Source organism: Oryctolagus cuniculus, chromosome 18 (assembly GCF_964237555.1).
Source record: "Oryctolagus cuniculus chromosome 18, mOryCun1.1, whole genome shotgun sequence".
NCBI lineage: Eukaryota > Metazoa > Chordata > Mammalia > Lagomorpha > Leporidae > Oryctolagus > Oryctolagus cuniculus.
Window position 1 is genome coordinate 58,051,936 of NC_091449.1, and position 15,971 is coordinate 58,067,906.

The 15,971-nt window shown below is 46.7% G+C and overlaps 1 protein-coding gene across 2 annotated transcripts in view; it reads right to left on the reverse strand.

The window, feature by feature from the left end:
* The window catches only part of DUXB (double homeobox B), a 31,931-nt gene extending 17,681 nt beyond the window's left edge, over positions 1-14,250 (reverse strand). The window contains exons 1-5 of one of the 2 annotated variants that reach the window (XM_008257635.4): positions 13,962-14,250; positions 11,749-11,903; positions 7,800-7,884; positions 7,298-7,452; positions 5,533-6,257 (exon numbers count right to left, since the gene is read on the reverse strand). In XM_008257635.4, the coding sequence (XP_008255857.1) occupies positions 5,667-6,257; positions 7,298-7,452; positions 7,800-7,884; positions 11,749-11,903; positions 13,962-13,986 (1,011 nt within the window). In that variant the 5' untranslated portion in view covers positions 13,987-14,250 and the 3' untranslated portion in view covers positions 5,533-5,666. Of the gene's footprint in view, positions 1-5,532; positions 6,258-7,297; positions 7,554-7,799; positions 7,885-11,748; positions 11,904-13,961 lie in introns of those variants that run through there. The other variant, XM_051847298.2, reaches the window with a different exon arrangement.
* Between the last annotated feature and the right edge of the window lie 1,721 nt (positions 14,251-15,971).

Here is a 15,971-nt window from a genome sequence, read left to right on the forward strand (position 1 = left end):
GTTCACTCCCCATATGGCCACAGTAGCCAGCTCTGGGCCAGGTCAAAGCCAGGAGCCAGGAACTTCTGGGACTCCCACATGAGTGTCAAGGGCCCAAGTACTTGGGCAACATCTTCTGCTTTCTAGGCACATTAGCAGGTACCTGGATCAGAAGCAGAGCAGCTGGGACTCAAACCAATGCTCTGGTAGGGGATGTGGGTATCAGAGGAAGCAGTTTAACACATTGTGCCACAATGCTGGCTCCAACAGTGGACTTTTAAATTAATGTTGGACTGAGCTGAGACTTGGGGAATAGAAGTGATTGCATGTTGTTTGTGAGATGGACATGAGTTTGGGAGAGCCGGGGGGGGGGGGGATATTGTATATTGAGAGATTTTATATCCCCAAGACTCTGATATGTTGACGTTAATGGTTGATGGATTAAGGGTGGAAATTTGATTGATTATAATATCCATGAGGTGGGACAGGTGGGAGGTGTTTAGGTCATTGTGGCCGTGCCCTTGGAGGGTGGTTCTCTTGAGACAGTTGGCCATTGTGAGTTAGAGTTCTCCCTCCATGCTTCCTGGCTCATGCCATGGTTATTCCTCTGCACCCATCCTGACCAGCCTCCACAGATGCTGCGCTATCATGTAGGCACCTGGTCCTGAGCTGTAACCTCCAAACTGTGAGCTGAAGTCAAACCGCTTTCCCCAGAAGCTACCCTCAGGTATTTTTGTTAAAGTAACAAAAAGAAGACTAATACATAGTCTATGAGTCTGCAGTATCCTACTTCCATTTATTCACTTTACAAAAGTATTTATTTTCGGGGGCGGCATGGCAGGTAGAGCTGCTGCCTGCAGTGCCAGTGTCCCATCTGGGCACCAGTTCAAGTCCTGGCTGCTCCACTTCTGATCCAGCTCTCTGCTATGACCTGGGAAAGCAGTAGAAGATGGATGGCCCCAGTCCTTGGGCCCCTGCACCCACGTGGGAGACCCAAAAGAAGCTCCTGGCTCATGGCTTCAGATCAGCACAGCTCCAGCTGTTGCGGCCAACTGGGGAGTGAGCCAGCGGATGGAAGACCTCGCTCTCTCTCTTTCTGCCTCTCCTCTCTCTGTAACTCTGACTTTCAAATAAATAAATAAATCTTTTAAAAAAATGATTTGTTTTCATCCGCTTGAAAGGCAGAACACACACACACAGACAATGATCTTCTATCCACTGGTTCATGCCTCAAACACCCACAATAGCCTGTTCCAGGTCTAAGCCAGGAGCCCGGAACTCCATCTAGGTCTCCCAAAAGGGTGTTGGGCCCAAGCACTAGGGCCATCTTCTCCTGCCTCTCAGGATGCCTTAGCAGGGAGCTGGATTGGAAATGGAGTGGCCAGGACTCGAGTTGGATATAGACGTCCCAAGCTGTGCTTAACCTGCTTGTGCCACAAAGCCCATCCCAAGTCACTTTTATTTTGAGCAGTAGTCAGTGAGGCAAGGCACACAGCTTAAAAAACATGTATGTGTGTATGTATATATGTGTGTGTGTATGTGTATATATATATATATACACACACATATATATGTGTATACACACACATATATGCACACATATATTTATTATGTACAGATTGTTTATATAAGTACAAATGATTTCTTAAACAAAAATGCCCAGAAGGAACCTGGTTTTACACACAGTAAAGGTATTATTTACAGAACATTGCTTGTTCATCCTCACCACTCCCTCTTATCTCTGTATGCATTCCTATAATGATATAAAATGCCACTCAGAAGAGCAGCATTTGGCCTAGTAGTTAAGATACCAGTTGAGAGGCCAGCACTGTGGTACAGTGGGTTAAGCCACTGCTTGTGAATTCAACATCCTATATTGGAGTGCTGATTCAGTCCTAATTTCTCTGCTTCTGATCCAGCTTCCTGCTAATGTGCCTGGGAAAGCAGCAAAAGATGGCCCAGGTACTTGGGCCCCTGCCACCCATATGGGAGACTGGATGGAGTTCCAGGCTCCTGGCTTCAGCCTGGCCCAGCCCAGGCAGTGGCAGCCATTTGGGTAATAAACCAGTGAATAGATTTCTCACTCTCTGTCTCTCTGCCCCTCTTCTTCTCTGTCGTTCTGCTTTTCAAATAAAAAATAAGGGGCCAGTGCTGTGGCACAGTGGGTTAACGCCCTGGCCTGAAGAGCCGGCATCCCATATGGGCTGGTTCGAGACCTGGCTGCTCCTCTTCCTGCACAGCTCTCTGCTATGGCCCAGGAAAGCAGTAGAAGATGGTCCAAGTCCTTGGGCCCCTGCACCCATGTGGGAGACCCAGAAGAAGCTCCTGTCTCCTGGCTTTGGATCAGCACAGCTCTGGCTGTTGCGACAATCTGGGGAGTGAACCATTGGATGGAAGACCTCTCTCTCTCTCTGCCTCTCCTCTCTCTGTGTAACTCTGATTTTCAAATAAATAAATAATCAAAAAAAAAAAAAAAAAAAAAACACAGGGAACAAAGCAACAAGAACAACCTTCTAATTACTGGCATCTTTGCAAGATGTGTGCTGGTACAACACAAACTGCTTCTGTCAGAGACAGCCAGTCTAGTGTCCAGATGTCATGCACAGCGTGTCCAGGCCTACTGTGCTCTGCTTGCATGTGTGTGCATGACATTCAGAGCACCCAGGGAATGTGAGTAGTATTGGGAGTGGGGAAAGAGGAAGCAGTGTGAGCGTATGGCTAGAGGAGGTCAGATGAAGTTGTGCAGGGTGAGCCTGGATGTATCATTGGTGCAGACCCAAGCACTGCTGTTGTTCTGTAGTGGGGACATCTGGTAGACCCTGCACTGAGGCCTCCGTGGGCCTGGAGCTGGGCCACAGCACACTGAGGATGCCGCTGCTGGAGTGGCTGATGGTTCTACACTGTATGTTGTGCTGGAGTTTCTGGAAGGGAAGGCCACGCAGCCTCTCCACAAAGGCAGCTTTTCCATGAACTGCTGTCTGTTGCATGATGTGTTAGTGTCAGTCATGCCTCAGCGGGCTCTGTCATTCTCAAATAACTGATCAATGAAGCTGGATCCCATCTGCTGTCAGTGCTCTCAATGTTATCTGGCCTTGTGAGACTCAAGAGGCTGGTACAATGGCTGCTGAAAAGGTATAGTTTTAAGTAAAGCAGCTCTGACAAATCATAATTTAATTTTTCTCTAAATATTTATGCCCAAGGATCAAACATGAGATATGTGGATTGCAGTACGAATCCAGAAATAGTCAAAGCTTTTATTAGTCACTAAAAATTATGGTAAGAATACAGTTTGGTGCTCAGAAAGCAAAATACAGAATTGCCATATGGCTCCAGACTTGGACTTCTGTCATATACACCAGATAATTGAAAATACATGTTTATGCAAAAACATGTGCACAGATGTTCACAGTAACATTATTTACAATAGCCCAAAGTGAAAACAACCCAAATGTTGAATGAATAAACAAAAATAAATAAATAAAAAGGAATGAAGAATTGACAAATGCTATAATATGGATTGGCTTTGCAAACATTCTTTTTTTAAAAGATTTTTATTTATTTGAAAGTCAGAGTTACAGAGAAGAGAGAGAGAGAGAGAGAGAGAGAGAGAGAGAGAGAGAGAAAGGGTCTTCCATCCAATGGTTCACTCCCCAATTGGCTGCAACGGCCGGAGCTGTTCTGATCGGAAGCCAGGAGCCAGGAGCTTCTTCCAGGTCTCCCACATGGGAGCAGGGGCCCAAGGACTGGGGCCATCTTCTACTGCTTTCCCAGGCCATAGCAGAGAGCTGGATCCGAAGTGGAGCAGCCGGGACTAGAACCGGCGCCCATGTGGGATGCTGGCACTTCAGGCCAGGGTGTTAACCCACTGTGCCACAGCACTGGCCCCCGGCTTTGCAAACATTCTAAGTGAAGCCAGACACAAATGGCCCAAGGTTGTTACTTCATGTATGTAAAATGGCAAGAACTGGCAAATCTGTAGGGACAGAAAGAAGATTAGGGGTTGCCAGGTTTGTAGGGCAGAGTTAGGGAGCTCAGAGTGACTGCTAAGGGACCTGGGATATATTTTTGCAATGATGACCATGTTTTGGTGATAGTTGCATAACCTTGTGAAATTATGATTGTTGAAAAGTAGAACTAAAAGATAAGCTTACTTTGGGACAAAAATTTAGCTATCTGTTCATACATGGTCTTCAAAAAGCACACGGAAATGCATATATTCTGTGCTGTGACATAGTGGGTAAGCTGCTGCCTGCAGTGCCGGCATCCCATATGGGCACCGGTTTGAGACCTGGCTGCTCCACTTGATCCAGCTCTCTGCTATGGCGTGGGAATGCAGTAGAAGATGGCCCCAGTCCTTGGGCCCCTGCATGCGTGTGGGAGTCCCAGAAGAAGCTCCTGACTTCTGGCTTCAGATCATCTCAGCTCCGGCCGTTGCAGCCATCTGGGGAGTGAACCAGTGGACGGAAGACCTCTCTCTCTCTCTGCCTCTGCCTTTCTGTAACTTTGCCTTTCAAATAAATAAATAAATAAATAAATTTTTAAAAAAACGTACTGAATTTTACATTTTCAAATGATGAATACTATGGTATATGAATTGTAGCTCAAGAGAAAAAATAATCCAACGAAGGCCACTAAGCAACTAAATCTACAACTCCCCCCTCCAGAGGCTAAATGCCAACTGAGGACTGATGTTTCTGAGGGTGTCATCCTCACTTTGATTGGCACGGGACCCTTGCAACCTGTACCAGGACTCACTTGTAAGATGTGTGACCTCTGACCGGCGCCGCGGCTCACTAGGCTAATCCTCCGCCTTGTGGCGCCGGCACACCGGGTTCTAGTCCCGGTCGGGGCACCAGATTCTGTCTTGGTTGCCCCTCTTCCAGGCCAGCTCTCTGCTGTGGCCAGGGAGTGCAGTGGAGGATGGCCCAAGTGCTTGGGCCCTGCACCCCATGGGAGACCAGGAGAAGCACCTGGCTCCTGCCATCGGATCAGCGCAGTGTGCCGGCAGCAGCGCGCCGGCCGCAGCGACCATTGGAGGGTGAACCAACGGTAAAAGGAAGACCTTTGTCTCTGTCTCTCTCTCTCACTGTCCACTCTGCCTGTCAAAAAAAAAAAAAAAAAAAAAAAAGTGTGACCTCCTCCACAGCCCTTCTTACCCATGAGTTTTGACCCAGGAGGCCAGAGAGCAAAGGGACCTGGAAGAGCTTATTCCCTGGAACCTCAGGGGTCCTCTGGGGACAGGTGATCTGATGTCCTGAGCCATAGCATCTATCGGACCAGGGTTCCATGTGACTCGCTGCCTTGGACCCAAATTCCAGAGGCACTTGGACTCTCAGGTCTGCATTCACCCTGTGGAGGCCTTATCCACAGCAACCGTTAAGGCCCGGATGGCACCATCTCCTCAATGCCACAATGAAACAACAGGGGGCACCTAACTCTTCCTGCAGTGCCGGCCCTGCTGAGCTTTGCAGCATAAAAATCTTCCTCACTAAAGGGTGGTTGAGATCAGTGAGGGTCCACTTTCTAAAGATCAGGATTCACAAAAGGTTGTACCTTGTACTGAAAAGTCTGTGGATGGCAGCAGTTGATCTGAACGCTTGAAGTTTCTGCAGATTGCTGGTGTGGTTGGCAGAGTGGATGGCATGGCTGTCCCAGCTGACTGTGCCTGCTGCTACCACAAGTCTGTCTTAGCATGTCCCTTCCAGAGGTCGCCATTCTGCAATCAGAGCCTGGCAGCTTTCTTCCCAATGCTGCAGAACGTACGCTAAGTCAGCCTGAGCCTGAGTGTGCGCTAAGTCAGCCTGAGAGTGTTGTTCCTGGAGCTCAGGCTGAGGCAAGTAGGACAGCGGTAGTCCTGTGCCAGCATGTTCTTTGTGATCTGGGCATTCTTCCAGAGTGAAAGGAACCTGAGTGTCTGAGAAGTCCTCCTCCAGAGGCAGCAGGACCGGCAAGTGATTGGGGAGAGTCACGGTGGGGTCAGAGTTCTGTCCCTGCCCAGCCTGGGTCACCTGTGTGGTCACAACACTTGACCTTTGGCTCACACAGACACTGAAGGGATCCCAAGGGGCAAAGGGCATAAGGACAGGAAGAACTGTTTGGGTGCTGCTGAAAAAACCAGAGGAAGGAAAATGATGAGTCCCATCTGGGAGTGTGGACAGGCGGCTAGGGCTGTGCTGGACAATCAAGGCTGGCTGCCCATTTGCCTCGCTTTCTGGGAAGTTCATGAGTTCTCTTCTGTTCTGCAGAGAGCACAAAGCTCTTTCTTTCTGAAACCACATCTAAGTGAGAAAAAGGGAGACGTTATGAAACATAAGCCATTCCAGCTCTGCTTCTCATGCTCTGAAAATCAAGGGCTTTCAACTCAAGGCCTAACAGCGGGCTTTCATGTATGTGAAAGTCATGTGTTTTAGATACAGCCCAATCTCGGATCAAGGATTAGCACACACAAAGAAATGTTTTTGAGAATTCCCTTGCTGTAAGTTTGTGGATGTGCCTCCTGAGTCATGGCACTCAACAGAGGCCACTTCACTCTCCCATGACTCAGGTAGGAGGAGGCACTCAGTGGGGGCAATTTTGTCTCTCAAATGGAGGACATTTAACAATGTCTGTAAATGTTTTTGTTGTCACATATAGGGAGAGCAAAGAGAAGAAGGCAGTTTACTTGTATCTGGTTGGTAGAGGACTGGAATGCTGAAAAATATGCACAGGGCGCCCCCACATCAAAAAGAGTAAGCACCACGGGCGGTGCTATGGCATAGTGGGTAAAGCTGCCACCTGCAGTGCCAGCATTCCATATGGGCACTGGTTCAAGTCCCGGCTGCTCCTCTTCCGATCCAGCTCTCTGTTATGGACTGGGAAAGCAGCAGAAGATGGCCCAAGTCCTTGGGTCCCTGCACCTGCGTGGGAGACCCAGAAGAAGCTCCTGGCTCCTGGCTTTGGATCGGCGCAGCTCTGGCCGTGTGGCCAACTGGAGAGTGAACCAGCCGATGGAAGACCTCTCTCTCTCTCTCTGCCTCTCCTTCTCTCCATAATTCTTTCATATAATAAATATTAAAAAAAAAAAAACTCATCCCAAAGAATAAATCTGACAAGGTTGTAGAAAATCTCCCCGAACTATCTCAGAATAGGTATCACCTTTCCTGTGTTTACTGTGGGTGATTCTAAACGGAAGCTTCAGGATCTGGTCTGCCAATATTTCCTTTTCAGGAATGCGACTTGCACTGCCAGGGGTTTCCCCCAACCTTTGTCCTTGATGACTCTGATAACCTAAGAAGGCCCCAAGTTTCTAGCGACCAGGGAAGACACACCCAGAACTTACTTGAATTCTTGATGCCCGAATGCCCACTCGCTTGGCCAGTTTCTTCATGGTATTAATGTCAGGGAATCGGTCCCTCTCAAAGGCTTGCGCTAGGATCCTTCTTTGAGCTTCTGTGATGGGGAACTGATCTTCCCTGGCTTTTTTGAGTAAGCATTCTGAAGGAGAATACAGGAACAAATGAGGGCTTTGAGGCCAGTTTTCATATTCAAACAGGAAACACAGATGACACTGACCATGCTGTTTTCTCTGAATCCCCCTGAAGAGACAGAAGAGCAGGCTGTGGTGGATCTCAGGAGAAGCAAAAGGTCAAAAGCCTTGCTAGCTAAGAACCTTACTCAGCTGACTGTGAGACAGGATTTGTGTTCTGCAGCCAGCGTACCCAGACGAGCTGTGAGCAGCTCGTGAGCTAAGGCAGCTCTATGAAGAATCTGAGCACATTATGCAGTTATTGCCACACAACGGGACCCACTGAGGGACAGAATCTGGGCTAGTGGATTCTTACCCTGACTCCCCTGGATTTGATCTTCTCCTTGGGAGCATTGATTCTCCAGTTGCTTCTGTTTCCTTCTTTGGTTTTTAAACCAAGTCTAAGATGAAAAACAAGATGTGAACGTCATATAACTCATTTTATTTTATGGCATTCCAAATGCCAATCAATTAAACGAAAATGGATTTGGTCATTTGCTCTTAGAATCCTATTCATAACTGAAAGACAATGTATCAGGTGCTTTAAAAAGTTCATGTAGAGGCCAGCGTTGTGGCATAACAGGTTAAACTGCCACCTGCAATACCGGTGTCCCATATGGGCAGCGGTTTGAGTCCCAGCTGCTCCATTATTGATCCAGTTCCCTGCTAATAATCTGGGAAAGCAATGGAGGAAGGCCCACGTCTTTGGGCCCCTGTGCCCACGTGGGAGACCGAGAAGAAGCTCCTGGATCCCGGCTTTGGCCTGGCCCGGCCCCAGTTGTTGTGACCATTTGGGAAGTAAACCAGCGGATGGAAGATCTCTTTCCTCTCTTGCTCTCTCTCTGATGCTATAACTCTTACAAATAAATAACTAAATTAAATAAAATGTGGTATAAGGATATGTTTTTTTTTTCTGGTGCAATTTAAAAAAAAAAAAAATCCATGCATAGTGGTGGACACGTACATCAGCCTCAGCCATTTTAAGTTCTTGCCTGTAAGTAGACAGAATGCCATTTTACCCCTTGCTCCTGCCTTTCTTTCAAGAGACCAGCTCAGTCTCACACCCTGTGTTGTTCCCCATTCCACGCCCTGCATTCTTCTCCAGGTTTGAAAGCCTTTGAAAAACTTGAGGAAACTGTATGGAGAAGCTTACCTCTGCCTACTGCCCTCCATCCACCTAAGATATAAAAAGGCCCAGCCTACTAGGGTTTGGGCCCTCTGCCACATTTTCTGTGTGCACACTGGTGGTTGGTCGAATTCAGCAAGTTTATTTTCTTTGAATAAATTCAGTCTCACTGTGAGTTCATACCCTGTCTCCTCTCTGTTCTACACCCTTCTCTCTCTCTCTCCCTCTCTCTTTCTCCTTTCTTTCTCTCTTTTACAGCTTGAGTTATAGACAGTGAGAAAGAGAGACAGAGAAAGGTCTTCCTTCTGTGAGTTCACTCCCCAAATGGGCGCCACGGCCGGAGCTGCTCCAATCTGAAGCCAGGAGCCAGGTGATTCTTCCCAGTTTCCCATGCGGGTACAGCAGTCCAAGCAGTTGGGCCATCCTCCACTGCTTACCCAGGCCACAGTACAGTAGAGAGCTGCACTGGAAGAGGAGCAGCTGGGACTAGAACTGGTGCCCATATGGGATGCCGGCGCCACAGGTGGGGGATTAACCAAGTGAGCCCCTGCGCTTGCCCCCGCCCTTTTCTTTACACATAATTTTTTTGGGGGCCAGTGCTGTGGTGTTGTAGGTTAAGCTTCTGCCTACAGTGCCGGCACCTCATGGACACTGGTTCAAGTTCTGAATGCTCTATTTCCAATCCAGCTCCCTGCTAATGCACCTGGGAGAGCAGTGGAAGATGGCCCACGTGCTTGGACCCCTGCACCTAAGTGGGAGACCTTGGATGAAGTTCCTGGCTCTTGGCTTCAGATGGGCCCAGCTCTGGTCCTTGCATCCATTTAGGGAGTGAACCTGCAGATGTATGACCTTTGTCTCTCTCCCTCTCTCTGTAACTCTGCCTCCCAAATAAATAAATAAATAAATACACCTTTTATTATGTAAATTTCTTTTCTTCTTACTTTGGGTTGACTTTTTTTCTTTTATAAGTTTCTTAAGGTGGATATCTAGGTCAATCTTTTAAAAAAATATTTATTTTATTTATCTCTTTGAGAGGTAGAGTTACAGAGAGAGGGAGAGACAAAGGTCTTCCATCTGCTGATTCACTCCTCAAATGGTTGCAATGGCCAGAGCTGGGCTGGTCTGAAGTCAAGAGTCAAGAGCTTCTTTGGGGTCTCCTACATGGTTGCAGGGGCCCAAGAATTTGGACCACCTTCTATTGCTTTCCCAGGCCATAACAGAGAGCTGGATCAGAAGAGCAGCTGGGATATGAACCTGTGCCCATATGGGATGCATGCGCCACAGGCAGAGGCTTAGCCCACTAAGCCGCAGTGATGGCCCTGATAAATAAATCTTAAAAAAAAAAAATCCATGCTTAATTTTTTCATAATATGCATTTCTATGAACTTGTTGAAGATCCCTTGTATTAATACTATGAATGAATGATACTGCTGTTTGCATATAACTGAGGACCACGCATGAATCTGTACCAAATTCAAATGAACATTTTTTAATGGTCATCCTCATGGTATCTGAAGTAAATTTCCCCAATTTCAGAGACCCTGTTTGGCTTTTCACAGAAAATCTTTCTCACCAACCCTTCAATACCTGAATATCTTTTTCTTGGTTCCCATTATTTCTTCATGGGAAGCTGATCATAGAAGAGTTTTTTCTAGGACTGGCATTATGGCATAGTGAGTAAAGCTACTGCCTACAATTGCCAGCATCCCATTTGGGCGCCGGTTCACAACCTGGCTGCTCCACTTCTGATCCAGCTCTCTGCTATGGCCTGGGAAAGCAGTAGAAGATGGCCCAAGTGCTTGGGCCCCTGCACCCATGTGGGAGACCAGGAAGAATCTCCTGGCTTTCAGATTAGCTCAGCTCCAGGTTGCGGCTATTTATAGGGTAGTGAACCAGCAGATGGAAGAACTTTCTCTCTGTAACTCTGTTTTTCAAATAAATACAATAAATCTTAAAAAAAAAAAGTTTTTCTTTAGTGTTGCAGAATTAGCCACGGTAAAGAGCTGGTCTACATTCACTTCTGTTTTCCTTTGCTCATTTCATCTGAGTCAGCAGTATTTTATACTGCTGGTATATACTAGGGGATTCCTAGGGACTGGAACACCTCCCTTAGTTACTCAGGCCATCCACTGAACTCTTTGCTTTTGTGCTTGTTACTGGAGTCAGAATCGCAACATACTTTCTAATTACTTCAGAGTGTTGTATCTTGGTCTTGAGAAGATTTTTGAGATTCTGGCTCTTAACGATAACCAGTAACTGAGTAACCACTCTTGTATTGTAGGCATTGTGCTCAAAGGTTACTGCTCTTCTGTAAATGAATCAAGCAAAGTATTTTCAGATAGGAAGTCTTAAACACAGGTGGAAACTGGAAATGAGTGAATTTGCCCAATGGAGGGCGATTACCTTTTTCAAAGCCAATCACCAGCTATTCCTATAAGATACACGTTATCACTATGATTTGAGTAAACTCTTGTCTCTTATACCCAGTACAAACACACAAAGAGGTAAGTACAATTTCTTCTTTCTATTATTCCCTTGGACCAAGGCTCTTGTAGACAATGGTTTATTGGAGATTCTGCCTTTGATATAAAACCCAAAATTCATTATTTTCCTCTAGAAATACATTTACATCAGGAGATCTATTCAAAATAATTCAATATAGGATTTTATTTCAAACATTTTGTGTTTGTGCATCATATTTGAGACATCAAATTTAAAAAAGAAGGAAAAAAAACTAGCCTGAGAATGGGGAATTCACATGCATTATTCCTCCAAGGTTCCTGGTGATTACATATGCATAATTTCCCTGTGGTATACTTTCCAAGGCTTGAGGAAGTGACATCATCATCATGGTGACCCAATTTCCTGTGTTCTCAAAAATCTCTGAATACAATTCAGGTAGCTCCTACTCAGAGCCTGAGACAAAGAACTGTGCTCCTCCCATCAGTGGAGACATACACATGGTATTTATGCCTTTTGTAAAGGGGACGGACAGAGTTCTTGTTTCTCTTTTGTTCATAATGACAGGAGTAACCTTTTTTGCAAAACACCTGACATGAGAAAATTGCCCTGAAGTTCTGAGCCCAGCTTTACTTCTCTACCTGACTGACAAATAATAAAATAGAAATCTAATGCCTACTTGAATTTTAGATGCTGGAATGCCAATTTCTTTGGCGAGTAGTTCCCTGGAAGCTTTGTTAGGATTGGGGTTCTGCTCAAACCATGCTAAGAGTATGCCCTTCTGGTTCTCGGTGTAAGCAATCCTGCCTTGAAAGGCTTCTTTCTGTGGCGTGCCTGAGAAAGAGAAAAGAAGGAGAGGAGGATAAGGAGACATTGACGGGTTAAAAACTGTGTTATGAGAGTATGTCTTATAATTATTCCAAGTAGAAAGCCTGGCATTGCAGGCTTTAGGCATGCAGCTGAAGTTGTGCTAAATTAGACACAGAAGGGTTAAATACACATATTAGAAAACGAAAATCAGAAATCCAGGATTGGGGCCTGGCCCTGTGTCCTAGTGGGTAAAGCTGCTGCCTGCAGTGCCGGAATCCCATATGGGCACTGGTTTGAGTCCCGGCTGCTCCTCTTCCAATCCAGCTCTCTGCTATGGACTGGGAAAGCAGAAGAAGGTGGTCCAAGTGCTTGGGCCCCTGCACCCATGTGGGAGACCCAGATGAAGCTCCTGGCTTTGGTTTGGCACAGCTCCGGCCATTGTGACCAATTGGGGAGTGAACCAGCAGATAGAAGAGTTCTCTCTCTCTCTCTCTCTCTCTGCCTCTCCTTCTCTCTCTGTATAACTTAGACTTTCAAATAAATAAATCAATCTTTTTTTTTTTTTTTTTTTTTTGGACAGGCAGAGTGGACAGTGAGAGAGACAGACAGAGAGAAAGGTCTTCCTTTTGCCATCGGTTCACCTTCCAATGGCCGCCGCGGCGGGAGCATCGCGCTGATCCGATGGCAGGAGCCAGGTACTTATCCTGGTCTCCCATGGGGTGCAGGGCCCAAGTACTTGGGCCATCCTCCACTGCACTCCTTGGCCACAGCAGAGAGCTGGCCTGGAAGAGGGGCAACCGGGACAGAATCCGGCGCCCCAACAGGGACTAGAACCCGGTGTGCCGGCGCCGCAAGGCAGAGCATTAGCCTAGTGAGCCGTGGCGCTGGCCCATAAATAAATAAATCTTAAAAAAAAAAAATCCAGGATTTCAGAGAAATAACTTACAGAAAATATACAAAATTACAATGAAAATAGGAAACAGTAGAAAGAAGGAAAATAAATGAAGCAAAGTAAAACTAATGAAAAAAGAGAAGGTTAGATACAAATACACAAAACTGGTACTTTGTAATAAACATGAAAATTTAACAAAATATGGGGCTAGCACTGTGACATAGAATGCCAAGCCTCCTCCTGATGCGCCGGCGTCCCATATGGATGCTGGTTCCTGTCCTGGCTGTTACTCTTTGGATCCAGCTCTCTGCTATGGCTGGAAAAGCAGTATTAGGTGGTCCAACTCTTTGTACCCCTAAACTCATGTAGGAGACCCGGAAGAAACTCCTGGCTCCTGGCTTTGGATTGGCCCAGCTCTGGCCATTACAGCCATTTGAGGAGTGAGCCAGCAGATGGAAGACCTTTCTCTCTGTCTCTCTCTCTGTCTGAAATTCTACCTTTCAAAAAAATTTAATAAAATTATATATAAAACATTACATATTATTTAAAAATATAATATTAGCTATTTAATAAAATATTATATATTTTTTTCTTCACTTAAAGTGTTAACTTTAAAACTTTAGGCAGATGACCTAGCTACATGGGATTCTCAGTCACATTTGAAAATCAATCCAGGGACCGGTGCCATGGCTTAGTGGGTAAAGCTGCCGCCTGCAGTGCTGGCATTCCATATGGGCACCAGTTCGAGTCCCGGCTGCTCCATTTCCAATCCAGCTCTCTGCTGTGGCCTGGGAAAGCAATGGAAGACGGCCCAAGTCCTTGGGCTCCTACACCCGAGACTGGAGACCTGGAGGAAGCTCCTGGTTCCTGTCTTCTGATCGGTGCAGCTCCAGCTGTTGCGGCCACGGAGGGAGTGAACCAGCGGATGGAAGACCTCTCTCTGTCTCTGCCTCTCCTTTCTCTGTGTAACTCTGACTTTCAAGTAAAATAAATAAATCTTAAAAAAAAAAAAAAAGAAAGAAAGAAAATCAATCCAGCTTCACAGCATCCATCAATACCCTGAAACCATTCATCACTGAAAAACAACAGTCTGTCTCTCTAATCATGCGCATACTTTAAATGTCCAGAAACTCTAAAAAATAAGGCATGTGGTGTCATCAAAGAGCAGAGCCGAGTGGATCGAAACTCACCGCTTATGGTACTGTTTAAGTCCATTTGGGAAAGAGGACCCAGATTCCACAGAGACCAGGGAGCAACTGAGTCAGTCCTCCAGGAAGAAACAAGATGTGGCTGATCAGGAGGCCCCACCCCTTCCTTAAATACCCTTCCACTTAATTACTTCATTAAATACTTCGCAGCTGTAGAAAGAAACTTGAACAAGTAATCACACTGGCAGATTCTCCTGGGTGATTTTATATCTTTCCCAGGTATCTCTCCAAAGATGACTTTGATTCTGTGATCATATTGTTACCAGAATTCCGAGTCAGAACTCAAGGAAGAACTACGACCGAGGCAATAAAGGGGGTGGGGGTGGGGAGGGAGAGCAAAGCAAGTGGAAGTAGATTTTACTGGGAAGCAGAAACTTTAGTTTGCCAGCAGTGGTCTCCAAGGGAGGGGCCGTCAAGGCGTCCTAGATAAAGGCTGTATTGGTTCCAATAAAGGCTTTTATTATGCAAACAGAGAACCACAAGTTTCTATTCACACAACACACTGGGTTAAACCAACCACCCAAGTTTCCCAAAGTACCTCCGGTACTCCTCAATAGGTGTCCTAGCTGAAGAGGGCGGATTCTCCAGGCGTCCGCATGTGTGGTACCTCTGGGCCTAGGAAGGCAGGTCTGGAAGGGCCAGTGGAGTCCTGGCATCGGGCGAGTGCAGGGCTGGCTGCGAGGGAAGTCTGAGTGCTGCTGGTCAACCCGGAGGATACGGGGAAGAGCCTTTGCTCTGTTGCTCTCTGGAGAATCTTGTTGAACCTGGTTTGCTTGTGGTTTATATTTGCTTCAGTGTGGCCTTATCGGTGGTGTGCAGTTCTTGTTGATGGGTAGTGGATGGTAGCTTTGGGATACGCATGGAGGAAAGGCCTACACTTCCGGGAATGGAAAGTTCCTACCTGTACTTCCCCGGAAGAAAAGTCCTTGTCAAGGTCCCTGCAGGTGCCTAAAGGTCAACCAGTGAGGACCAGACCCACCTCAACCTTTAACCCCCATGCCCTGAATCTATAAAAGTCCCTGCTCTGTTGCTCTGTTGGGACCGGGGAACCTCGCCTGGGAGTGGAACCCCAATAAAAGCTTGTGAATTAATTGATTCGTCTGCCTGGGAAGATTTGTTACGCGCCGGACACCTTGCAGTGTAGTCATGGGTGGTGTGGTTTGTCGTATCTATTGGAGAAGGTCAAGTCCTGTATGCTCCTTATACAAGGTCAGGGTATTGGGAGCTTATATAGGGAGTGCATATGGATTGGTCAGTTCTTCTACCTGAGTTTCAGTACCTCAGGGGTCTGCTTTGTTTTTTCTATGTCTCTTGTGTTCCTGACCAGTTAATAAACATTAGCTTGTTGACCACTTGGGAGAGGTGACAGTTGGGAAATATTGTTGACCTGAATGATTAAGGCAGGCTATACCTATCTGATCACTTGCTGGCACCTGAGACAATCTGCTCTGTGGTGTGTTCTGGCGTAATTCCAGAGCTTAGGTTCTCCTTCGGTTACCTGTGGGTAGGGACGATTGTGTCCCCTATTAATCCTTTCATCTTCTTGGGGCAATGTCTTTTGTGTTGTCAGTGGATGGCAGGTTTCACCATCATTAAGGAACATCCTGTTCTTTATTCCCAAAGGGGCTTTTCCAGGGCAGGGGCTGTGGTGTAGCAGGTAACGCTGGGCTTGCCGTGCCAGCATCCCCTGTGAACACCAGTTTGACAGTGTCCTGGTTGCTCCACTTCTGATGCAGCTCTCTGTTATGGCCTGGGAAAGCAGTGGAAAATGGCCCAAGTCCTTGGACCCCTGCACCTGCCTGGGAGACCTGGAGGAAGCTCCTGGCTCCTGCCTTTGGATCGGCACAGCTCTGGCTGTTGCGGCCTTCTGGGGAGTGAACCATCAGGATGGAAGACCTCTCTCTCTCTCTCTCTCTGCCTCTCTGTGACTCTTCCTTTCAGATAAATAAATAAATTAAAAAAAAAAAAAAAGACCAATGGGAGGCAGTTTTA